General features: G+C 39.7%; 1 protein-coding gene across 2 annotated transcripts in view; it reads right to left on the reverse strand.

Moving 5' to 3' along the window:
- The window catches only part of LOC128507394 (pecanex-like protein 3), a 29,064-nt gene continuing 2,501 nt past the window's right edge, over window positions 1–26,563 (reverse strand). The window contains exons 2-34 of one of the 2 annotated variants that reach the window (XM_053478262.1): window positions 21,631–21,839; window positions 20,945–21,050; window positions 20,165–20,204; window positions 19,883–19,972; window positions 17,275–18,957; window positions 16,685–16,984; window positions 16,161–16,218; window positions 15,930–16,068; window positions 15,636–15,793; window positions 15,131–15,284; window positions 15,006–15,038; window positions 14,723–14,894; window positions 13,909–14,019; window positions 13,735–13,826; window positions 13,539–13,648; window positions 11,281–11,386; window positions 11,078–11,170; window positions 10,537–10,687; window positions 10,301–10,445; window positions 9,502–9,679; window positions 9,251–9,359; window positions 8,513–8,642; window positions 8,362–8,420; window positions 8,051–8,266; window positions 7,613–7,866; window positions 7,085–7,315; window positions 5,942–6,045; window positions 5,668–5,815; window positions 5,273–5,503; window positions 3,721–3,995; window positions 3,417–3,583; window positions 2,883–3,277; window positions 1–2,688 (exon numbers count right to left, since the gene is read on the reverse strand). In XM_053478262.1, coding sequence (XP_053334237.1) covers window positions 2,530–2,688; window positions 2,883–3,277; window positions 3,417–3,583; window positions 3,721–3,995; window positions 5,273–5,503; window positions 5,668–5,815; window positions 5,942–6,045; window positions 7,085–7,315; window positions 7,613–7,866; window positions 8,051–8,266; window positions 8,362–8,420; window positions 8,513–8,642; window positions 9,251–9,359; window positions 9,502–9,679; window positions 10,301–10,445; window positions 10,537–10,687; window positions 11,078–11,170; window positions 11,281–11,386; window positions 13,539–13,648; window positions 13,735–13,826; window positions 13,909–14,019; window positions 14,723–14,894; window positions 15,006–15,038; window positions 15,131–15,284; window positions 15,636–15,793; window positions 15,930–16,068; window positions 16,161–16,218; window positions 16,685–16,984; window positions 17,275–18,957; window positions 19,883–19,972; window positions 20,165–20,204; window positions 20,945–21,050; window positions 21,631–21,839 — 6,606 coding nt within the window. In that variant the 3' untranslated portion in view covers window positions 1–2,529. Of the gene's footprint in view, window positions 2,689–2,882; window positions 3,278–3,416; window positions 3,584–3,720; window positions 3,996–5,272; window positions 5,504–5,667; window positions 5,816–5,941; window positions 6,046–7,084; window positions 7,316–7,612; window positions 7,867–8,050; window positions 8,267–8,361; window positions 8,421–8,512; window positions 8,643–9,250; window positions 9,360–9,501; window positions 9,680–10,300; window positions 10,446–10,536; window positions 10,688–11,077; window positions 11,171–11,280; window positions 11,387–13,538; window positions 13,649–13,734; window positions 13,827–13,908; window positions 14,020–14,722; window positions 14,895–15,005; window positions 15,039–15,130; window positions 15,285–15,635; window positions 15,794–15,929; window positions 16,069–16,160; window positions 16,237–16,684; window positions 16,985–17,274; window positions 18,958–19,882; window positions 19,973–20,164; window positions 20,205–20,944; window positions 21,051–21,630; window positions 21,840–26,563 lie in introns of both variants that reach the window. The other variant, XM_053478261.1, reaches the window with a different exon arrangement.

A 26,563-nucleotide genomic window follows, 5' to 3' on the forward strand; every position in this document is an offset into this window, starting at 1 on the left:
AAAAAAAGTGGGATGTTGTACTATTTTACAATACGTGTGCAAAAGCAGTACTAATTGATTTCATTCCGAAAAAACTGCATCAAAGGTCAGAGAGTGCTTTAGGAACAGCTCCCATAAGATAGTGTCTTTGAAAAATAACCAGTAATCCAATAATAAAATAGATTCATATACTTTTAAATATATATTTATATATATATTTATATATATATATTTATATACAAAACATACCGTTGATTAACGGCAGAGATTCGTTCAATCCCTTTTTATTACCGATACCAGGGACTGTCCAGTAACTTGTGCTTGCCTTTCTCCAAATCAAAAAAGGAAACTCCCTGTAACTTTGGAGAGATTACACTAAAACGAAAGAGACAGAGAACAACAAGGAAATGGCGCTAATAGCGAAAAACCGTTAAGACTGCTGGTCAAAAAAATTGTAAGGGGATCGTCTTGAGGAGTTACAGGCAAAATGACGAAACGGTGACTGGATGATCAAGCTCGACGTCTAGTGTTCCTCTATGATTTTATCGTGATCTTCATGTGCTGAAATGCATAAAAAGAAAATTCCAGACGTGCAGGATTTTTTTAATTGTCATATTGCTGTGGTGGTCACCACAAGAAAGAAAAAAAAGCATTTATCCTTTAAAGTGTAAAGATGCTGGTACTGTTTCTTTACACCTCAAAATTTTAACCGGAGTGTGACTGCCGAATACTGAAATTAGCATTTAGGGCATTATTTAGCACTGTGATTTTTTTTCTTTATATTTTTTTATTAATTATTTTCCCCTAATGCTTTAATGACTTCCAAAGTATAGATTTAACAATGACCTAGGTGTAATGAAACATTAAATAGGTTTCATTTAAGGACATATATATATACTATTAGGTAAAACTGGTCATTTTATCTGACTGGAATGAGAACCACACTATACCTTCATTTCTAAAAATCACAAACGTGAAGCCGTATATGTAGAAAACAATGGAAAAAGAAAAAAAGCGGGACCGAAACGAGAAAAAAAAAATAAGGGTCTCCAACTGACCTTTCTTGTACTGTAGTAGGGATGTGGGTTCAATGCAAACACAAAAGTCATGACCAACCTCGGGCCTAATTCCAGTTGAATTATAAAGCAAACTAAAATGCAGACTCAAAAGGTCCCTAAAATCAGAGTAGCATTTTCTTTCCAGCCTTTCCAGTTAGCATCAGCATGTGACAACCAGGTGCAATTATATAAAAAAAAAAAAAAAAAAAAAAAAACACCCTCCACCCTCAAACAGCAATCAATAAATATGTTTTTTTTTCTTTTGTTTTTATTTTATATGTGTATATCTTTATTTGTTTTTGCAAAGTTCTTCCAACTAAAACGCTGGAGATTAAAGGTCAAAAGGAGCAGTAGTTTGTTTAGTTCCATTAGTAGTAGAGGGGATGTTGCAATAGCAGTAGTAGTATCACAGTAAGAAAAGCTGTACTGCGGGTGCTTGCTGATCGACAGCAATAAGACGCGAGGGAGCCAGCGCTGTATCCCGAGTCTGAAGACCATTATGTGAGACAGGGTTGGCTTTAGAGAGGAAAAGTAGGGGGGGGAGAAACGGTCATGATCATCACCATGAGGGGACAAACTGATCTGTATGGTTGATCCTTTTGCTTCAGGTTTGAACACTTTTCATATTCATGGTTCTCCATTTTGTCCTCTCCTTAGTGGACTGTAAACTATTCAGGCAAGAGCACCAAAAGTCATGGGAAGTGTCTAAGCGCAAGCATATCCACATACGTATTGACATTTTTTCCCTGAAACTAACTAATGTGGTTGTGGGGTATTAATGTCGACCAAGACATACCTGCTATCTGCGGGCACTGAGAATTAAAATGTTACCCTTCTTTAATAACTGAACTGCTTTAAGATGTCTCTGGAGTGATCTCTAGATGATCTCTGAGAACACGAACAGTGAGGAGAGGAGGGGGTCCAGCAAGATCCACGTCTGGAGAAGAGTAACAAAAGTTTTCTTCTGGTTTTTGTATGGGTGAAGACCCTGTTGAATCCTAGGGCGCTTAACCGATGGATGGTGGATACAGGGCGACAGCTTTCAGCCAATAGTCTCTGCTACACATAGGACTTCCCTTTATGTTCCCCTTCAAGTTCTAAGAATCTCCACACCCACCGTTAAGATGGAGATTAACGGTTAGATTATACTGGACTGGCTTTTTTTTCTTCAAAATAGTGATGAGAGATCCACAATATGGTTTTATAGCTTGGCCGTGCATGGGGAGTGACCTGAAAGCTATTTTGCTAAGCAGCACCTTTTCCTAGTGTACGCCCATACATAATAAGCAAAAAATGCCTTAAATAATATCGCAGCAAAAGCACACACGCACACAAAAAAAAAAAAAAAATCGGTTGAGGATTCAACTTGACCTCAAGTAACAGAAAGCTCTCTTCGTCAGCTGGAATGAGCATGGATTCAGCAGGAGACCAGCTCCAGATTCCAGCTTCACTTGGTCTAGGCCTATTTGTGCAGGTTAGTCTTTGTAGAGGCTCAGCGCAGGTGCTCAAGTAAAGGCAGTTCGGTAGCCTCCTCCCGTAAACTGGGAGGATCTGATGTAAGGGGTGTGCTCTCTGTGGGCACAGAAACACTCACTGCATCCAGTGCTGGGCTGACCTCAGGGGGTGGGGCAGGTGGGACAGGTTGGAAAGCCTGGAAAACAACATTTCGACATTAAAAAATTAGTTTTGCCTAAGCAGCAGCAAGGGTAAATACAAAAACAAACCAACTATAATTACAGGTTTAAAACGGAATTTAAAAACAAGGAATATTGCTACACTTTTGAGCAAAGACTACATCACTGTGGAAAAGACAAAAAAATAAAAAATAAGCAACTGCCTCCTCACCTGAGTGCGGACGCAGTGGGACAATCCACCGTCCCCGTCCACAGCTGCTGGCCCATTAAAGCCTTTCCTGCCGGACAAACTCCACTTGCTGTAGATAGCGTCGTGCAGGCTTCCATGACCAAGCCCCATGCTGATGCCCCTCTGAACGGCCCTGTGGCTGGCACCATCCTGTAGGCTGCCTGGACAGAAGCACTCAGTGGGTGGCACGGCCACAGATGTACTGAAGGACAGCTGTGAGCTGGACAGATGCTGACCCAGGAGGCCTTGGATGGAGGAAGTGCGCTGGAGAGAGCTCACCAAGCCGGCGTCCATGCGGCCCTCTGATTGGCTAAGCATGGTCAAGGGGAGGGGCTGAGAATGGACAGGCCAGCTTGGACCAACAGGATTGTCAGTTCCTGTAAAAGGAAATACATTTTATTATTCAGAAATATATCAAAGGGCTAGTCAGTCAAATCAACAAGAGTGACTCTGAAGGGAAATGATTATTGTAAAGGAATAGTGTTTGTAAAAGTGCTAGCCTCGCTGTAGTCTTACCCATAGATGGCTGCACTGTGGTAAGGTGAGACTGAGACACAGTGGGCGCTGTGCTCTGGGGAGGAAATACTACCGGATTGTTACTGATGGACGAAGATCCACCACCACAATCAGAATCTTCTATGTTTCCACCGCTGTTACAGCCTGCACCACAGCCCTTCTGCAGTCTGCAGGAGAAAACAGAACAGAATAGTTGTGAAAGTCAACAGAAGATCCAGCTAGTTAAAAGTGATGCATGCCATCTGAAACTTCTTACTCCAATAGTAAATTTAGATTGCAAATAATGCAAGGAATCTTTTCTAACCTGTCCCAGCTGCTGATGAACCAGGTATAGATGTTGTGAGGGCTTATGGGCCCTCCCCAGACAGACCGGAGCTGGCTGTGACCTCCAGCGTACGAGGTGGTGAGGGGGGAGACATAGATAGGGTATCCAATAGGCTGGTCGCAGGACGAGTTGATCATGTTGCGCAGTGCCTGCTTGGCATTCTGGATGCTGCCGCGCTCAGGGTTTCGATTTCGCAGGAAGACCAGCTCCTGCTGCTGCCCGGCCCAGAGCCCACGTACACACTCTCTGTTTACCTGTAAGAGTCGATATATGGTAAATACATACACACACACACACACACATATATACATATGTCATGCAGGGTTTTTGGTATTCATTCACAGCTATATATATGTGTTAGGGCCGATTTACACAAGGAAACATTCTGGTCATTAACATACTACAAATGCTTGCTCTCTGAAACACGCTTTGATTTATTTGCTCCACAGAGCACAATCAACTGAGATGGTGTGTAATTACTCACTCACTGTCTGTCTAGACATACAGGGTCGCAAGGGGCCTGGAGCCTAATGAGGCAGAGTAAACCCTGGACAGGTTGTCAATCCATCGCAGGGCACACCCACATACACACTCATGTTTTTGTACTGTGGGAGACCGGAGGTAATTGAGCCAATCTCAGGGAAAACATGCGAACTCCATGCACACAGAAACGGGAATTGAACGCAAAACCTGGAGGTCCAGGCGACAGTACTAACCACTACACCACCGTGCAACCTGGTGTGTAATTAATTTGAGAAAAATGCAGATTAAGAACAAACAATAATCCTTATTGAATATAATGCAGAATGGATCTTGTTTTAAATTTAATTAATTACCAGCTGAGTATTAGACTTTGATCATTTACAGAATTTTGATGGTATGGGTGGAGCTAAAGTCTCGGTTCAGAGTTCGCAGATTTTTCCTTAGAACTAATAATTGTTTGCGGTAACCACAAATATCCTCTGCAATTTTTTTTTTTTGTGGCAATATATAAGTTTTCATGCATTTTAACACTAAACTATTAAGAACAATATAATTTGCTAATTTTGTAACAAACATTAATGTAAATTCAGCTAAATTTGCATATAAAATAAAATACTGTATACCTATTTAAGTACTGTAGAGAGAACACAAAGCAGCCGTAGGTAAAGATGCGGCTAGTTATGGTAAATTATTACTGTATTTACCACACAGTACTTATATCAAAGAAAACGCCCTTGCATAAATTTCAGGACATGGAGGGATAACATCTGTATTTTACATTCTAGCACTGCAGGGGAAATAGCAGTACAGTACTGTACAGTATACGGGTTTACCCTTAAATTCTTTCTTCATTCTTTTAAGAGTAATGTATTAAGCAGAGTTTGAAATGAAATTAAAGTGTTTTGGGGGCATATTTTAGGGTTTTAGGGTAGACCACATTTAAAATTTATGTTGTTTTTTTTCGCAGGTTTCCTAGAAACACAGACTTTGGGGGTCGACTGTTGAAAAAAGAAATTAATTGCTGATAATCCACTATCAGGTCTAATACCTTTATGACTCTGAAGCTGAGGAAGCGCTTGTTTAGCATGATGATCTTGTATTCGTCACTGCCGTCATCCATGACATGTCGCAGTGCTAGGAGTGAGGGCATGTTGGCCAGGATGGCACTCCGCCAAACTGGGTCACCTTCATGAGAGATCAGCATCTTTTCCTCATTAGCAGTGATGGCATCGTACAGCACAGCTGGATCCTCATACTCATCCGGAGAAGTAAAGTGGTCCTAAATACACAAGTGGGAATAACAGATTCACTCTTTCTGGGCTACAATATATAGAGCATTAGAGAGTAAAACACAGGCCTACTTTCGTCTAAGCTAAGAATAGACAGCAGTTATTCCAGAAACCTAGTTTTCAGCTGAAAGAATTTGGAGCTGAGAGGTTTTACCTGATGCAGTTTAAGGGACATTCGCACACCGGGCGCCACCACTCGATTCAAAAGGTCCATGTCTGCAAACACCCACTCATCTCTTGGTGACGTGATCCGGAAATCGCCTTTAAATAGAGCATGAAGACCATAGAGGAATGGCTCCAGGCTGTGAGAGAACAAAATTCAGAGTGGAATTAATTTATATATTTTTTTAGGAAGCTGTTCAACAACAAAAAAAAACCTTGGGGAAAAAACAAAAACAAAAACATGGCTATTAAATTTAAAGTGTTACCTGGCAGACATGCTGTGGGACGCTGTGCCAAGAGCCCTGCGGCCAAGAATGCAAAGTCCGAAACAGAGCGTGACCAAAGGGGAGTCTCTCTCACTGTCCACCGGCTAAGACACAACAGAAAGGGAGAGAGAAGGCAATAAATCATTAAGGCACCACATAAGGACACTATGTCCTTACTAGACTTGGACGATATGTCCAACAATTTAAATCAGATTTTTTTGAGAGAAAAATCGATTTACAATTTTAAATTGATCAATAATTCTTTTTTTTTTTCTTAAATAAAACACTAGAGACTAATTTTATAAAATTTCTTTTGCAAAAACAATATACCCAAACATATAGACTGCTTATTAGGACTAAAATTGCAAAGCTCACAAGTTCACTAACAAGTTTTATTGTTTTATTTTTTTTAGAAAAACAATAACCATTAAGACAAAAAAAAAAAAAAAATCTTCATTTATAATGTCCTTATTGATATACCGCACCACAGCATCAGTAATATCTTTCCATCGAGGTCCCTGCTTATCACATGGGATGCAGTAAGAAAATTTGGCTGTCTTTTTAGTTAGTGTTTTGGCGCTGCCGCCGTCTTGTTTAGCTCGCAACTTACACACGCCTCGCATTCAACAATGTGGTTCTGTTTGAGGTGCTGGAATAAATTAGTCGTGCTAATTCTTTTAGCTGTCACAAAACTTCGGACAAATCAAAGTAAAACTGTAAAATCAGTTTTCTTTTCTTTTTTTTAATTGACAAACCATAAATTCAAATTAATCAATAATAATGATTAATCGCGCAGCTCTACTCCTTACATAGCTAATTTCCACCAGTGGTGTAGGTGAAGGGATCTTATATATATGGAGCCATTCCACATTTCCTTACAGTTCTCATGAAAAACTAAATCTGGTTTAAATTGTTAAATTATTTGTTAAAAAAAAAAAAAAAAAAGGAAGAAATTCTACGTAAAATTAATTAAAAGTTCTGGTTTAGGATAAACCTTGCAGCCAGGAACCGTCAGAACTGCAGTGTTACACTCTGACAGACCAGACTTAGGAATTAAACAGCTATGCGGAATATTAAAATGCATCACTAGTGGAAAAGCTATAAATGTGGTCTATGGTTGTATTCTTACTAAGGGCAGAATACCTTCTGTCTGCGGCTGTTGCAGTACTGGATCCAGTCCAGGTAGACCATGCAGAAGGCAGCTGGGGTGATGCCAGAGGCTCGGTGGTCATAGTCTTCATCAATGTTCAGGTTAAATGTGGGGTCACTGTCAACGTACGAAGCACTGAGACAAGGTCTTAAAGCTTCCTGCACCGTCTCGTTGGACAGCCATTCCTCCAGCTTAGATGAGCGACTCACATAGTAGATGATACTCTGTCGGAGAGACTCAAATTAGCATCCTAGCTCAGTGGTGTGTGTTCAAGACTGTATCAGATTGCAATAATTACAAAAAAATTAAAAAAGGTACCAATTTACATTTACTACATTTTGGTAAAAAGTGACTTATATTTATCTCATTCATACATCTGAGCAATTCGGGGTTAAGAGCTTTGCTCAAGGCCGCAAGGTAAGAACTGTAACTCATGTCCTTCCAACATGCTAACCACTGAGCTTCAATTGCACTTTAGGAATTTGGCAAAATTGGACAGAAACCTCCTGTGACAGAAATACCTTGACATAGTAGGTGATCAGAATCTTGCGCAGGTCAAACACTTGCAGCATGGAGGCAGCGTTGTTGTCGCTGATGCTGTAGCCTTCCAGGACGTACTTGGTCGCGGCGACCTCCCAGGCGAGCCAGCGCTGACCAAAGGCTGCGTTGAAAGACAGCATGTGGGGCAGGTGGCCTGGCTCACAGCAGCAGCAGCCCTCATCCTCCTCCACACCCTCAGTAATGGCCTCTACTTCACGCTGCTGACAGTAGGTACCTGTTTGATATCACACAAAGAGATGGAAAAGGGACTTAATGACAACAGAGTGCACAATTAAGTGAAATGATTTAGGGTTGTTAAACAAATAGCCAAAGTGTTTAACTGAAAGCCCCTGATATCTTGGGAAATGTTTAACGTCATATGACATAATCGGCATCCTCCTGATGACCAAACAGCTCACCTCTGAACTCCAAGCCTCTGAGCTGGAAGGTGACGAGCCCATTGCCAATTTCAATAAGGTGCACAAGGGCATTGAGGTAGTCTGATGCCAGGATAAAGCAGTCCCCCGTGCTGTAGGTGCCCCAGCGGCCCAGCAGCAAGTCTCCACACAGAGAATGCTGCAGTGAGCGGGTCAAGTGCTCATAAAAGATAGAGTTCAGGTTGTTGTCATCAGCACCTTTATGTGATGGAAAAAAAAACAACGTCAGTAAACAGATGACAAGGAATTTATGCAACAGATACTTGCGCTTAAACCTTTATGGTAACACTTACCAGGGTTACGATCGAGCTGAGTGGCCAGACGTGTGTTAGAGTGATCTACCCTTTTCGTGCTGCGTAGGGACACAATAAAGGTCAAAATTAGGATGAGTGGTAGGATAACACATAACTGATGAAACGATAGTGCCGAAAAGTAAACACATACTTGTAGTCTCGCTCCCAGAACTTGACAGGGCGTGTGTAGGAGGTGACAAATACAGCGCTGCCCAGCACAGGATTGAGAGGAGTGGAGAAGAGGGCAGAGAACAGAGCCTGGACAAACAACATAGCCGAGTCTGACAGCACAACTCCGTTAAGGAAAAAGATTAAACAAACAAACAAACAAACAAACAAACAAACTTACCATGAGCTACAACACAAAACTATTCAGTCATCAACACAGTAACATAGGGTTTCTTTTATTTAATGCAACCATTTTAAAGCATTCTAAAAATAAATTGCATCATTAATCTGAAGCAAAAATTATTGAAAGTTTAGGCTCAGGCCACAATACACAGATTAATATGTCATATAAACCATATCACATGTGATTTAAGCTTTGCTTGCTGCATTTCTTTCTTGCATTATTCTACCTGATAGTCCAGTGCAATGTAAAAAATTTAGAAGATCTTCAAGCAACTTTAAAACATAAGCCACATGGTGGACGAACGCTGGCTGCTTTTGACATTGATAGGACGTGCTTAGTTATGCTGACGCCAAGTGCCATTTCTTCTGTACACAGAGGTATTGTTTGATTTACACACCAAGATTAAGTTACATATAAACAGTTAATTTAAAATCTGTAAAAAAAAAGAAAAAAGAAAAGAAAAAATGATTTTTGCAATTATTAACCCGTAACTCAACACTTAATTGGTAACTGCATTAACAACACTTTGGAGGATACGGGGCACGGCGAATGGCTGGGCGAAGGCGTGAAAAGCAGAGCCCCAAGTAATCTGCCACGGAGCGATGTAGGTCAGCACAAAGCGCAGTTTATACAGGAGGTCCCACAGCTGCACAAACAATCATTAAACCAGTGAATATGTAACCAATGAAAAACTAAACATGTTCTAACAGTACAAAAAAATGCTACTAAATACTACAATTATGATAATTATGTGTTATTATGTGATTGGAGGGTGGATGACATCTAACCTTGCTAAAGAGGATGGACATGAAGTAATAGTCGAGCAGGAAGGTTTCGGAGAAGCGTGGATAGTCAAACTGGAAGAAGAGGACGGTGAAGCAAAGTGTGACGTATTGTTGAGACGGTGTGCAGAAGGATGAACGAAGCAGCTTCATTCCAGCCATGGAGATGAACAGAGCTCGGCCACTAGACAGATAAGAACATGCGTTACAAATCAAAGCTGGAGAATAATAAAATGCTGACACCGTAACCCTGCAAATGTATTAACTTGCAGATTGTTTTATGATTTCTTTTATGCCATTATTAAACACCAACAACAGTTTATACAGCTTAGAGTTGCAGCATATATATTAGTTTTTAGTCTACTTGGTCTTTTTATTTTTGGTGGGATTTGCCACTAGGATTTCTAGACGAGAAACCAAAAGTAACATCTGAATCACTCATTTTGATCATATAGCCATCTATACTATCTGTACATTTAATTGCAATAATAAAAAAAAAGTTACAAATATCTTTATAAATGCAAAATCATGAACACTGTTTGTAACTAGCCTGCAGTTTAGAAAATAATGAGTTTTTTGGTTATATAAAGAAATCAGATTTAAAATCCACTTCGTCTGGTTTAATATTGGGCTCTTTAGAGGTGAGACGTGTATAAGGCTTATTAGAACCCCAATAATATAAAAATGTCTCTTTTTCCATCACATTTAACAGTTTTAACTTTCCAAAAGAATATAATTTCCAATGATGAAATGTCCAGCAGATATCCTGGAGAACTGAGTTGTATTTGCATAAGAGTGAACGTACTAAGTGCCAGGCTTGTCAGGGTTCAGGCTGATTGTGTGGGCTTCTGTGGTCAGGGAGTTGAGCACCACAGCAGGGTAAATAAAGTACTTCTCTACACACTGGAGCCAAGCATAAAGCTTCTCAAACCACATGAGCTGAGCTGCATCTGTAACAGACAAGCACAAAATATATATTTTTTTGCCTTTTAAAGATTACCCGTGTTGTGTGGGTGTGTTTAAGAGAGAAGGAATACTCACCCCGAACCTCAAACTGGCTGTACTCTCGAGAACGTAGCACTGGGTGTGCCAGGCAAAACCAAGGCAGCTGCTTGCGAAACTGAGGCAATAAGTAGTGAGTTAGGAAGCCCACTACACCAGCCAGAATATACAAAACGAAACTGAGAGCGGGCTAAAAGAGAAAGAAAGAGAAATGAAGACGATCAAGAAACATATTTGAATAAAGTAGGGATAAATCTGTCAGTACAAATGATGGACTTCTACATAGATCTTGGGCTTTAAATGTAAAATCAATACAAATATCTGCAAACAAATGTTACTCTGGGCACGTCAGTAAAAATGAATCTAAAATATTAAATTATGACTCAGCAATAATACAGCACAGTTACATAATCCTGATTAAAAATAAATAAATAAATAAATAAAGCATTTCCACCTACATTAACCAACTATCATCAATTAGTAAAACAAAAGAAAATCCAACTGCATGCATCTATTATCTACACAATAATAATTTAAAAACATGAATCCACATATGTCCAGTGCAATAAAATGCCCTAACCTGCAGAGCAATAAAGACTGTACTGGCACTGATGGCAAAGCTGATAATGGCCATGAGGGGACACATGACCAGGTCCGAGTGCAAAATCTCCTTCTGCAACAGAGAGAGAGAAGCGGTTTGAGAATACGGAAACAAATTTTCACAAATATTGGGCTTTTTTTTCCGCAGTAGTAAAAATGAAGGTTTTAAAATGTTCTGAATACCACAGAGTTGCGCAGTTTCTCTGGCAGTGGATCCTTGATCTCCAGAGGTGGCTCCTCAGAAGTCCTGCTTTCCAGCTCTGGAAAGAATTTTGAACGGACGAAAGACCTACCACATTGCAGGGCAAAAAATAAAAATAATAAAAAGTTGTTAATATCAGCCTCATCACAGACACTTACAAAAACAAATTTCTGAAATGATGGGATATTTTCTAAAAGGCAATAAAAAATATAAATTGTAATTTGTAAATTGTCGACTGTGTTTTTAACTGACAAAAGGTACAAAGAAATGACTTGTGTTTATTGAAGCAAAAAAAAATTTGTACAAGATTCATGCTACACCATTTTGAACCATAACACAATAAGCGAACTGTCTGATAACAGGAAAAGTATCAGGGTTGTATATAAAAGGTGTTTGGTCATTCATTTATGAATCCTCAATCAGTTCATGGGGTGCAAAGAACTTATGTCACTATCTACAGAACACAATATCGTGAAAAGACTCAATTACCCTGAGGAATCTTAGTCTGTGTAAAGCAAGGCTGAAAACCGTTGTTAAATGTGTGCGTGTGTCATTTGTGCCCTTAGATGGTATTAGAGAAAGCCATACATTAAGTCTATGCAGAAATACCATAATACCCCTATCTCACCTATGCGGTTTGACTCACGGTGATATGCGGAGTTAGGCACTGTGAGTTGGCGCGATTGCCCGCCGACGTTCCGCTGGCGTTCCACAAAGTTTTGTAAGGACCACAAGCTTCCAGGAGGACCGGCAAAAAAATGTACACGTTTAATTTTCCGCGTGGAAAGATGGAAACGTACTCAAAGCGCCAAAAACTCTCGGTGAATCATGATGAACCGTACTTATGGCCACAGCGCAAAACCGTGTAGGTGAGATAGGGGTATAAGCTCTCTGGGCTTGAGCTCTAAAGGACAAGGGAAATATGCACTGGGGTCAGATGAACATACATTTCAGCCAGTTCTTTGAAAAAAATAAACGTGCCAGTAATGAAACGGACCATTCAGGCTGGTATCGGATCACGCAAAGCATGTGTGACTTCCAGGCATGTCAAATTGCCACTAACGTGAAGGTGTATATTGCGATTTTCAAGAGATTAATGCTGACATTAAGGTGACACCTTTCCCTAGAAAGTGCATGCTTATATACAATGCCAGGTCTCATTTTGCACGTGCAGCAACAGCGCGGCTACAAAGACACAGATGGCATGTTCTTGTCTTGCCTAATCGCAGACTCAAAATCTGTGGCACACCATAAAAATGAGTGTTGAGCAGCTGAAGTTTTGCATTAAGCGAGAATGGGGGAAAAGAGAAATAATCCCAAGTGCAAAACTGCAACAATAACTACATTCACACAGATAATATTCCTTCAATACGACTGAAATCATTCCCATTGGAGAGACCAACTTAATTATTAATTATATGTATGCTGATCTGATAAGGTGTGCATTTAAATGTTCCAACAGTTTAAGTAGTGGTTTGTCCCAGTGTAACAGGAGAAGCAGCAGAAATCTTTTTCTCCAAAAAGCAGGTTTAAGGTTAGGTTTGGCTTTCCATGATTTGTCAGAAATTCCACCTTCTGTGATATGATTGGTTTAAAAGAATATCAGTCTCGTCTATGATTGGTTAGGTGCTTTTCTATGCAAAAAATAAATGAGCTAATCAGCACTCCTTCCTCAGCCAGATATCCGGCAAGAATGGTTCTCATGGAGTTTAGTGATCAGGAACTGAGGCAAAATTTCCTTCCAGGAAACATATCAGTTTACTTAATGTAACCCTGATGTGGGACAAAGAGCAGAAAATAGTCATTCTAACAAAAGAGAAATGATCAGAACAAGTGTTTACATACATACAATATTTACTTACTGAATGAATTATTAAAAGGTGTACACCACCCCACTCAATCTGATCGGACCAGATCCGTTCAGACCGCTCCAAAGAGGTGTTTACATCATTCATGTAAACGCAAATAATTACTTCCTTATCAGTCCTCAGTTGGCAAACAATAAAGTTTAATTAAAAGGAATGGTGATGCAACAAATGAGGTGAACATGCCCTCCTGACTTTTTATTGTGTTGCAGGCACCAGATTTAAATTTTGTTTACATAGATAATATATTTTTTTTTGCTATTTAAAAAAATATCCCAATCTAAAAATATTATCAATAATAAAAAAAAACAGGTTTGCAAATGTGCAAATGAAAGTGGTAAATTAATTCATATGATCTTCACGCTTCTACTGACCAGAGGACGGTGGGATCACTGCTTTGCCTGCTTAAGTGATATGATAAGGCAAGGAGGAGGCCACAGAATACAGAGAAGAGCACTGGAACATGAGTCTCACCCCATGGGGCCTACATGTAATAAAAAAAATGTGCATCATGACATGGTAAAAATCAGCTTTTGTAGGTCTTTTTGTAGCTCAATATAGCTCACTTACATTAATAGCACCAAGGCAAAAGCCATAAACCAGAGCTGCTACTAGGACACTGCGTAACAGACTGTAGAGTGAGGACAGGGGGCTTGTAGTAGCTAAAACACAAAGATAGATTAGAAAGTGGACTTTAAAGAGTACGTATGCAAATATGTGAGAGAGCTTGTAATAATCTCTTACCTGTCCCTCCAAACATGTGCATGTCAACTTGCTCCAGCAAACACATGAGAAAGGTGTTGACCTGAGGTAGAAGTCCAAAGAGGAAGATGACTGGAAAACACAGGGTGAAAACTGCAGAAAAAAAAACAAACGAACAAACAGAACAAGGAAACGTCATCTTCCTTCTTGTGATTGAATTTTTACATTTACTCGTACTGTATATAAAGTTTTGAAAACTACAGCATTTTTTTACATTTTAAATACATTTTAAATTTCTAAAAATTAAAATAATTTATATATTAAATATTGATATAATAAAAATGTAAACACAAACCAGTTAAATTATGATAAACCTAATATGGCCTTCTATTTACAAACATTCTTACTAAGGTAATAGTGTTAAAGTGTTTATGTTAACTATTATACATTGTAGACCAATACAGAAGATACTGTAGCAAAACCATGAGAAAAAAAATGAACATAAGTACAAATAATAATAAAAAAAATATTATAATAATTATAATCACAGTGGGTTCTGGCCCTGACAAAATAACACGCTGGTAAGTCATGTCCCTTTCACCGTCCAGACGTGGGTGGGACAAATGTTGAGCCAGTAGCAGACAGATAAATCTGTTATCAAGGCAAATGGCATGGCAAAAAAAAAAAAAAGGCAAACTTTGAACAATCTAAAATAATGTTTACTACAAAATCCCATGTGTTATTTTATAGGTTTGATGTTTTCCAACTTGATCTACAATGTAGTAAATAGCACTGATAAAAAAAAAAAAAAAAAACATCTGAAAAGAGGATATCGGGGCTTTGAAAAATGACAAACCTATGAGCATGTTTCTGGCACACAGCAGAAACTGGGCAGAGAAGAAGGTAACTCCATAGAGGGAAAAAGGCTGCAGGTTGATGGATTGGCCAGTAAAGTCAAAGACCCAGATCAGCATACAGCACAAGCAGAAATACATCGGTCGACTGTACACGATGATCCAGTTATGGCCCTGTGCAAAGACATCAAACAGCATTCACTGAGAACAATCGTCTCACATGTAGCTCAAAGATCTATCTGAGATAGTAAACAAAATGCATCCAGAGAGGACGTGTGTACTCACATGCATTGGGGAGGCTGCGTCAGGTTGCACGCTCTTTAAAAATACAAAAAGAAACAAAGACTAATGAGTAAATATTGATATAAAAGTTGACACTCGCAAATGTGCTTTGTTGTGACTGCACTCACCTTCAATAAGGAGTACTGGCAGCTTGCGATGACGAGGCAGAACTGGAAGACCCAGATGTCCCTGAAGAAGCCGTGCAGCAGCAGCAAGAAGCCAAGAAAGGCCACCAGGCTGGCCAACACTACCGCAAACACATTCTCACCAACCCGTCGATTCCTGTAGTGCAACAAGCCATAGTTAACTTAAAATACTTAAGTTAAGTTAATACTTTACTCTAAAAAACTAAACAAAAAAAACATTAATTAATAACACAATAACAGAGGCCTAAAAATAAAGCAATCATTCGTGCAATTGTTTTTCACAACAGCACTGAATGTAATTCTAATCGGATGAAAAGTATGAAGTTGCTAAGGTACAAGATTAATAAAACACTTTAGGACATAGTTATTGGAAAATGTAAAAATTAACCACTTTGGATAAATGTGATTTCTATGTATGCATGGAAGCGCTTTTAGAAGCATTACTATAAATTGAGTTGAGAAATAACCCTGTGTAGATGTAACTGACCTGTCCAGTAAGGCCAGTAGGGCCAGACGGTCATACCGCACTCTCAGCCATTTACCCGGCAGCACCCAGAACTTGTAGTACTGTTTCGGCTTGGCCTTCTCCTCAATCATCAACGTGTTTTCCTGAGATTCCTGTAGGGACTCGTGATCCAGGTCGAACTATGAAAAAACAAGGACAGTGATTTAATTTTTTTTAATTAATTAAAAAACAAACAAACAAACAAACAAAAAAAAAAACCTCCATAACCCGGATCATTATCGTGCTTGGAAAATAACATCAGAGGTTGCGGCTCACCTCAGGCATCTCCAAGGGCACTCTGCGCACCTGCATGCCCTGGAGGACCACAGGTCTAGGCTGCAGCATTATTGCAGGAGCCACATCCTGCACATCAGTGGAGGTAAAGCTGGAGGACTGGGATTGCCTCTCGCGCTCCCTGGAATACACAAACACAAGCTTGAACTCTGAACCCGCTGACCACAAGGTAAAGTCTGAGCAGGTGAGAAAGGCTGCTTGATTGAGACTTACTGCACTGGGTCCTCATAACCTCCTCCTGCAGGTCCGAAGGTGTATGATCTTTTTATACCTGAGGAATATTGAATGGCTGATTTAAAAAAAAGAAGAAGAAGAAGTGGCTCTCTTGCATTAAAGAACATCAGAATGTGTAGTTTTAAAAAATAAGATGCATTAAATAACTAGCTCTTTCATATGTATAACACTCTAGACAAAAAAAATGCTTACCAACATCTCTCAGCCCTTTTCTTCAAAGAGTGCAAGGATCTATAAATATGCATGAATATGCCTATATTTCCTGATATGCCAATTCAACCCTTTTCCACCTATTGGATAAGTAACTCTATGCTAACACCAAATGTAGCAATCATTCTGTTATTAAGATAAAATAAAATAAAATAAAAGAACTTTGGAAACACTAGCTCTTAAAAGAACATATGTGTACCAGGACTAAAAACTGGTAATGGAAAGATGGAAAATTCAGTTGTTAAATTATATCTGCTGGTCCTATTCATTCAAGCAATGAAGTCTGGCTTTACCACTCTCATCATAAAAGTAGTGCACCGCTCCCTCTGAGGTGTCGTCAAATGTAGAGGCTTCGTGCACGCCGCTTCTGGGGAGCAGCAAGGACGAGGCAAACTGTAAGGCTGTGGGCAGGGCACGTGCGCGGGAATGGGACGAAGCACGGGCGCGCTGAAGATCTTGAAGACTGGGTGGTGAGCCCATGGTGGAGGGGGGTGGTGTGGGGTTACTGCCTGCATTATGTCTTCTGCGAATGGCCTGCGTCCTCTTGACACTGGTTACAGAGTCACGTTTATTTCCTTCCTCAGAGGCCAGTGCTGCAGGAGACGCATTTCATTTAGCAATAGGTGAAGACACAGGCTTGCATTAAGGCTAGATTAAATTGCAAAACTACTTTAGGGGAGATGGTTACAGGTAGCTCAAGGAAGAATTTAAAAGTAACAAAACAGGTTCAGGAATGACGATATACACGAAAAAGCACCTTTGGGATACACATTTACAAACACATAAAAAATAGGCAAAAATAGTAATAATAATAATAATAATAATAATAATCCAAGAATATGCACAAAAATGAAATAATATGAGTAGTGTGTGTGCTGCCTACCTCCTCCCACAGCACCTTCTTCTAGCAGTTCTCCTGCTCTCCATCCGGTTTGGTTTCCAGCCCATGAGCCTCCTAGAGAGTCGAGCCTGTGAGCCCTGGGAAAAACTTCAGAGTGTCCAGTGCGAGCTTCCAGGTCAGACTTTGACATGGTAAGGGGTCGTGGAGCAGGAGTTGAAGAAGCAGCTAATGGCGAAATGGTAGAAGCCAGAGTTCCTGTGCTGGTATGGCCTCCACCAGCACCATCCATGCTGAGCACCCTGGCGTGAGTCTTAGCACTAGCTGTGCTGGCTGAGCGCTGCGCACTACGAGTGTGTGAGGGTCCTACTGTAGCTAGATTATTTTCCTCATTGGAAACGGGCAGCTGTGGAACAGGGACAGGTTGAGACGTTCCAGGATCTGGGGAGTAGCAGGAGGTAGACGAACTAGAGTCATCCTCGTCGTCTGAACTGAAGTGCCGTTGTGAGCCTAGGCTTGAAGCAGCGCTGGCATCGCTGCCATCGTCCTCATCACTGGAGTCCTCAAAAAGACTTTCGCTATAAGCTTTGGCGCCTAGTCTGCTGCGCACGGGCACGTAGTCCCTGCATTGGCTGCGTCCGTGATGACGGCGTCGATACGAGCCACAGTCAAAACTGCTGCTGCCAGCAGCGCCACGTTTCCGCGGTGCTTTCCTACGCCCAGGACGATGAGCGACACTACCACCGACACGCAGGAGTTTCAAGTCTTTGGGCCGCACAACTTGCTGCTGCTGGACCTGTAGGGAAGGCTCAACCAGCAGGTAAGGTGCAGAAGTGACAGCCAGGGCGGGTTCAGAGCACACCAGACCTGAGGGCACAGAGCCAGCCTGGCGTGGAGGGGGCACGGGTGGCATGGGTATGGCCCGAGCCTGATCACAGGCCTCGGAAGGGCCACTGCTGCTAGAAGGGGATGAATCTTGCAGGGACGGGAGCTGTGCTGGAGCATCCTCACCCTCCACCAGAGTACGATCCAAGCCCTGGCCAGGGTGGAGCTCTCTGGAGGGAGATCGTAGTAGTTCGCTATCTGAGAGATCATCTGTGTCGCTGCCTCCCAGGAACGCAGGGTCATCCCGCTGCTGGCAAGAACCCTTAACCAGAACGGCAGAGGAGGGCAGGGGAACCGACTGGTGCTGCTGGCCCAGTGACGGGCTTTCAAGCTGTGTAGAGTCCGTCTTCTCACTGCGGTAGCTGCTGACCGTGCTCAAAGTCTCTCTGTCTGTGGCCACACAGCTGTCTGTTGATCCGGCTGTCAGTGCCACGCCACTGTGGCTGCATGGTTGCTTTGCTCCTGGTCCAAAGCTCACTGGGTCAAGACCAAGGCCCAGCAGGTTCTCACTCAGTTCTTCACTCAAGCTGCTCTTGATGAGAGGGCTGAGGGGGGCATCGCCCAAGCTTTCAGACTCCGCCGAAGGTCCGAGTGGAGAATAGCCACCCATAGGAGGATCCTCTGGCCTTCGCTGTGCCTGCTGCTCCAGCACGTTGCTGCAGACAATTGTCGAATCCTTTTCTTCTCCATCCTCTTGGCTGGATGGTGAGGGGGGAATAGAGGGGCAGTCTGGCAGGGGCAGGCTCCCAAAGCCTGATGACCTCACTCCGCCCACTCCCATGAGATTTGGAAAATCTCCAGCAATGGCTGCAGCAAGACAGGATTGTACCACACCACTGGCTCCTGTTGGGTCAAATAATCAACACTTTGCTTAGCATGAATTAGGGCTGGACGATATAGCAAAAATTTATATAACGATATATTTTCTTAATTTTGGTCGATACGATATAATTCCGATATCGATTTTGACACTATTGAAAAGCCTCAGGAAAAAACTGCCGAGGACACACACAATGGATGTCTGCAAACTGAATTTGCAAAGTCTATAATACCTCCAGGCTCCTCCTATTAAAATTATATATATATATATATATATATATATATATATATATATATATATATATAAATAAATAAATAAACAAATAAAAGTACAAAAAAATAAGGTTCACTTTTTATTTGTATTTAGCCTTTTCAAACAAGAAATGTGAAATAAACTATCAAATAATTAAAACTCTCAGACTGAGCTTATTAGTAGAATCAGCAGAAGTGTGTGCTCCTTCCGGGTTAAGGCGAGTGGGTGTCTATACGCTGTACAAACACGCTAACAAACACAAAATTAAATATGTTTCACACACACACATGGTCACAGTGTTATAGTAAACAGAACACGCGTGCACGGATGTTGATTATACCAGTGAGAGACAAGCACTAAGACCCAGCAGGGGAGACGATTACCTACAATTCCACAGCGCAAGGGAGAGAAAAACGTTGGCTCATATATTCAAATGTATATCGAAATATCGGAAATGTGTTTAAAAATCAAATCAACATTATTGAAAAAAATTCTATCGCGATATATATTGATATCGAATTATTGTCCAGCCCTAGCATGGATTACTTCTAACTGAGTAACCTGACCATAAAAACAACAGTCTTGTTATTCTTAAGGTTAAATGCCTAAACTGTGGGTGTCCATTAAGTGAATCTGTCTAAGGGTAACACATTTAAGATTGCTAAATGTACAGTACAGTAAAAGTTTAGGTCTTACTGATTGCATCCTGAGAGTTGTGGCGAAGAACCTCTCTGTGTGCCGAGGTCAGACCGTTACCATTCTGATCTTGCATCAGCTCTTTGAGGTCTGAAAAAAGCGGAGAAGCATGAAATTAAATCTGTTTCACGTTCTGTCTGGGAGATATGCATGTATTCTTTTAGATTTCCAAGCTTTCAAGACTGAATTGCTATTATGCAGCACACAACTATAAGAAGCAAATCTAATTATGCTGTTCACAGTATAGAAGCCTTTGGGAATAAGTATGTGAAACCTACATACCCTTAGAGCCTCCAGGGTCCTCAAGCTGGGGTAAAAATTCCTGGGGAAGGAAAAAAGAAAGTTGCTTTGTAAAGTTTAAATTTTAAAACTATTCCTGCATTAACAGTGTTGTTTTAAAAGGGAAAGTTTAGATGTTTATGTTCACCTTAAATCAAAATTGAGGAGCATACAAGTACATTACCAAAGGGATTTACTTGTTATAAATCTTACTCCACACACAAACAAAGAAATTTGTCACAAGAAACACGAGTACAACATAAGTAATCAAAGCCAAATACCACAATCGTCATTCACTCTGCGCTCTCTCTTGGCTAATCTTTGTTTTGCTTTTTGTTCCAATATAAGAAAGTAAAAAACAAACCATCAAAGCCCAAATCTGCTGCTTTACTGAACTGTATAAAGAGAAAAAGAGAATTTGCAAATGGCTCTGCAAATTGTGGAAAATATGGAACACTATGTTTAATTCTGTTAGAAGGGAATTTTTTTTTGGTCTGGTTAACACGGACATTAACCAGACCACATGAAATAAAAATGAAAAATTAGGAATTAAAATGAAAAAGAAGATCTTTGCTTTTCTAGTGCAACAATGTTTTGTCATTTTACTGTTTATTTGTTTAACTGGTTGATTTATTGCTGTACCCATTTTTTTGTGGTCATACTTGTATATTTTAAAATCACAAACATTTAAGGGGAAAAAAACAAAACCCTGCATAAATGCATCTTAAACCTTGAATGCTAAGCAGAGTTTTATTGGCATGGAATGCTAAAAAACCTCCTCACCGACACCTGGTTCAGTCCAAACAGGGAATGCTGGGAGCTGCAGCGCACTGGAGGGGTTGAGTTCACCTTTCTAAACACGGTCATCTCCACGCCAACGCCACTGCCCCTGAAGAGAATGCACGCAGACACAAGCAGAACTGCTTAGCATCATCAATAACCAAATCCCCAAAGACTAAAGACCTAATGAGGCTTTATTAAGAATAAAAACAGCCAGGAAGCCATTAACAAGGTCAGATTCTCATACTGCTAAATAACCTGTACTATTTTAGTACTACACTGTCCGGCCAAAAAAATAATAAAGGAGAGAACGAGAGAGAGAGACACCACTTCTAAAAAAAAAAAAAGTAAAATTATTGGTCTTCATCGAAGTACTGAAAATAAGTACTTATGAGTGTTAATAAAAAAAAAAAAAAAAAAAAAAGGAGATTTGGGTTAAGACTGTCATGAAGTCAGCTGATGACCTGAATGTACTAAATGACCAAGTTAAAAAATATTTTACAGTGTACAAGGCAAGGCTCGATTTGTAATGTAAGAATTGACTAAACAAAACAACAAATCATTAGAATAAACACATTGCACCTGTCAGAGCTGCTGGAATAAAAAAAAATAATAATAATAATAATCAACCTTCTGACCAATAAGGATTGAAATTTTATTGCTGGTCAGCCCCAGATATTTCCGCGTACCTGTGTTGGCTGCTATCGTGAGCTCCAGAGCCCTCTTCACCTTCCTCCACTCTCTGAGCGTCTGTGGTCAGTGAGGCCTGCCTCTTTTCCACAATCTCTCCCAGGTCAAACATCGCATGTAAGCGAAAGTTAACCACCTTTATAGCAGTGAAGAAGACAGCCACCACGGCGCAGTACACCCCCGCTACTACTACAGTGGGTGGCAACGCCTGGAAAGTAGATTAAAAAAGCAACAACATTGGAACAATTAAAATTATTAAATTAGCACTGCTGTAACTTATGTGTCGATAAATATTTATTTAAAAAAATTTATAAATCTGCTAAACATTCCTGATTATAATGCCACACAGGAAAACCACAACATAAAAAGGAGATACAACTAACTAAAGGTTAAATCTAACAGAAAATTTATTACTGAGATTTAGAAATGTAAGTTATTCTAATGTATTTTATGGTTGAGGACTCAACCCATTTTGCTTGCAAAGTTTTACAAAAAGGGCAAAGTTCAATTACTTTCGCTGGATATCTCTGGTGTGTGAATGTGTTTCTTCAGTTTCTTAAGTGTTTCAAAAATAAAACAAGGTATCTCAAGAAGCTTGAATCATGTACTGTTGCGTTGAACATATTTTACATTCTAGCACTGTTCCACTTTTAGTGTATGACTGTAACCTTATGTAGTTATGGCAAATGTATATGCATTTTGGTTTTCGACTTTTAACTATGAAACATGTACACTACCATAAACAAAGTGATCACTGCATTGTAAAGTGTTACATCCTCTATCAATCTATAAAAAACTGTAGGTATTTAAGAAATAGTTCTGGTGTCAGATGTTTTCATAGAGTGAGGAGGAGCGATTACACAAGAGTGTTTTTGCACAGACTTTGATTCAGTGATTCCTTAATGATTCATGCAAAAAGTATTACTGGTATTTGACAGAGCACAGTGACTCTGAGGCTGTACTAAAGTTAGCAGGGTTAGAAATGAACGGCAGATATACAGCACTGCAGCGCAAAATATAAATACATTTTAAAAAATTCATGTGTATATACAGAGAATACGTGAGAAAAACTAATGCTGTAGCACTGCCACAAAAAGGGCACTTTTATAGGTTGAAATTAAACCGGCCCAAATGATAAAATAAGCTGCGGCCTTATTAATTGTGCCCAGTAAGGTTGTGATTGCCCGTGAGTATAATGTGCGTCGGTTCCAGCTCCAGCAAACCGTGCTGTCGGTCTGCATGGGAAGACAGTGACGCACATGGTCACCCGACACGAATATAAAGCGGGCCCGAGAAACAGCTCGGGGAGGAAGTATGGACATACAATACAGCGCACTACTGACATTGTTGTTGATACAGAGTGCACAAAGAGACGGACGAAGGCTGTTCCTTGCGGGATTTCCTTTCTTGAACGCTGGATTGGGTTGAACTGCTTACAATCCATTTCGACTTCAGCCATTTCTATTTTAAATAAACTGATTACAGCTGTTTTAAAACACCTTCGCTAAACTGACAGTTTAACAACAAGAACTGTTGTATGTTAAACATTTTAAACGCCTCACATGGACAGCTAATGTGTGTACATGAGGAGTTGAGCGAAGCAATGCTATGCACTCAATTTAATACGATTCTACCCATTTTAAAAATCATTAAAAAAAAAAATTATAAAAAGTATTATGCAGAGAACAATGTTGATATTGTGGTGGGCTGTCACAAAAAAACTGTAATTGTGCAGCTAAAAATGTTCAAATAAAACCGAGGAGGAAATTTGCATCTGCTTACCATTAATTAAGTGGATTATCAACTGGTAACGTGTTTAGATATCACAAGAAAAATGGGTAAACTTTGCATCCCTTATCTATGATTTCACACACCCATTACAATGTTTAAAGCTTCTTGATGAAAATCACATAATGCATTTATAAATTTTAATTAGGTAACTTTCCAACATTGTTATAATCGATTTTTAAAAATATTGATGTGCTAAAACAGAGACAGCACCATATATAGCAGACTAGGGTTAATACTGATCATTGATGGCTAAAGAAATGTAGCTGTAGCAAGATGGCTTGTAGAAATAGTTAAAAGGCTAAAGCTAAAAATAAGCTGATCAGTATCTGACACACAACTGCTCGTAACTTTCTTTCTACTCAATGTTTTGATTTAATTTATAGTGCAAGGTTCAGTATTTATAATGTACATCCCATTTTTTTTTAACAAGCCATGCTGTGCGGAGCTTTTATGTGTTTTGTGAGGATTGTGGAAATTTGGAAATGCACCATGCAGCATCAGTTAAAGAGCCTCACCTTGTTATTCTTAGCCAAATTCAGTGAATAGGGACATACCACAGAAAGCTTAAGGTCTGACTCATTAAGATGCTTTGGCAAACATGACCAGGCGAGTTGTGTGGAATGCTAATTACCAAATTAACTTCAGGGTTTTGTGTTTGCAAAAGTAATAGAGGACGATGTATCTGTGCTCGCAAAAGTGCGATGCAACCAAGTCCCAAAGCCCAATTCTTGTAATGTTTTTAAATCTTAAATTTATACAGACAATGGTTTAAATGCTGTTTCAAGATCATTTTTATGACAATGCAACCAAGTCTCAAAGCCCAATGTTTTTAAATGTGTGTAGGGGTGGGGGTGACATCCGCCTGGACACATCTGACAAAACATTTTAATAAGTCAGATCATCAGCTTTCTGTGGTATGTCTCTTTATTCACTGAATCTGGCTAAGAATAACCCTAGGGTGCCTAAGCCTTAATAAGCCCAAGATGAGGCTGTTTAACTGATGCTGCAAAATAAATAAATAAATTAATTTTTAAAAAATCATTTCCCTACCCATGGTCTGAAAAAATTTACAAGGAAAATCTTTTCTTCCTGATTAAACGATTAACAAATCTTGGGGGACAAAAAATTAAATAATTCAGTGGTGTCTCGAAATTATTTATTATATTTTATAAAATTAGATTATCTGTTTATATTTGAAGTGGTAAAATGTTGCAATTCCTCTAGAATCCTGTAGATGGTACGCTCTAAATTATTCAAGCACTGCAAGCAGCATCCTGTGTGGTAGGAGCAAATAATCTGCTACGTTTGTTTAAAAGTGTAATAAAAAATTTTTTTTTAAAAAGTTTATTGCAACGCATCGTGATAATATCAGGCTGACTGAAAAAAAGCTGACCTTCCAACTTGTTTGCTGTTCCAAAACAATTTGTTTTCCCACTGGAACGGAATAGTGTGTAGACCGTACTGTTCAGTATAAGACATTTGATTTGGTTGGTGTTGTGATCCAAAAAAAGCGCAGTTTAGGTCTGGATCTTGACTGGGCCATTGTAACACATGAATATGCTTAGATCTAAACCATTCCAGTGTAGATCTGGCTATTTGTTTAGGATCATTGTCCTGCTGGAAGGTGAACCTCCGACCCGGTCTTAAGTCTTTCGCTGAGTAACAGTTTTTTTCCCTAGATTGCCTTGTATTTAGCTTTATCCAACTTCCCCATAACCAGCTTCCCTGTCCCTGTTGAAGAATAACATGCCCACAGCATGATACTGCACCGCCATGTTTGACGTTATGGATGGTGTGTTTATGTCGATGTGCAGTGTTAGTTGCATTTAGGCCAAAAAGTAAAATTAACCCTTTTTTAAACTTCTCCACAAACCTCACCCCTGTCCTTCCTGGTATGTTCCATGGGCTTCACGATGGTTTTTGTTCATTAATGTCTCTAACAAACCTCAGAGATTTATAGAACAGGTGTATTTATACTGATATTAAATTACACACAGATGAACTTTACTCACTAATTAGATGATTCTGGAAGCAATTGATTCCACTGGATTTCAGTTAGGGGTATCAGAGTAAAGGGGTCTGGATACAAAAGCGCAACAGACTTTTCAGATTTTTATTTGTAAAAAAGTTTGGAAACCATTTATTATTTTCCTTTCACTTTACAATTACATGCCACTTTGTGTTGGTCCATCACACAAAATCCCCAATAGAATAAATTTGTTTGTGGTTGTAACAAAACGTGAAAAAGTTCAAGGTGTATAAATACTTTTTCAAGGGACTGTAAGGCTTACTTAAAAGAACCATTGTTTGTTGCTATAATTTTTAGACAATTTTAGACAATCAAAGACAATTACGAACAGTATAAAAAAGACAAATGTATGTGCATTTTTGTGCATTTCTTATGTATTCAGGAAATTAAATCCACTGTTTACAAGTAAGTACAAATTATATGTTTACAAGTTATAAATCTAAATTTAATGCAGCCTTTATGCTGTGATGTATGATTATTTTGATTAGGATCATATTCAATTATTGAGAATGACCAGGTCAGAGTTGTTTATGACAGAACGACAGAAATGTGTTATAATGTACACACATACAAGCCTCTGTTCCTGGATATAATGTGTTATAATGCTGAAGCTGTTTGGGGCAACAGCATTGCTCCTGCTACACCACTAAATAGCGCTGTGTCCAAAACAAGAAACAAGGCAGACTAAAAACAAAACCCACAAAAACCAGACTAACTGATTTCAGTTGCAACATGCAGACTACTTGTTTAAATACCAGAAAGCCAAACAAAGAAGTCAAACAGAATGTGGACAAGGGCTTTAGTACCATTTCACACCAATTTCTTGTGAATTTTACTATGAATTCACAACCCTTATCAGCAAGAAGAAGTGAAAATGCAAGCGCTTTCTTCATTCCTTGCACACCTGCAAGACCACAAAAGAAATTGCATATCGCCACAGAGGGAACTTTGATTGACAGCAAAAACAAATGGGCGCTAAAAATGCAAAACCAGTCATAGATAGCGTCGTTTAAAATTGCACGATATAATACACACAAATAACATCAGATTAATGATGCACAAATGTTACATAAAAGTTGAGGAAAAGCTCACAAAAAGATGACTCATAAGTT

The sequence above is a fragment of the Clarias gariepinus genome, chromosome 19 (assembly GCF_024256425.1).
Source record: "Clarias gariepinus isolate MV-2021 ecotype Netherlands chromosome 19, CGAR_prim_01v2, whole genome shotgun sequence".
NCBI classification, from domain to species: domain Eukaryota; kingdom Metazoa; phylum Chordata; class Actinopteri; order Siluriformes; family Clariidae; genus Clarias; species Clarias gariepinus.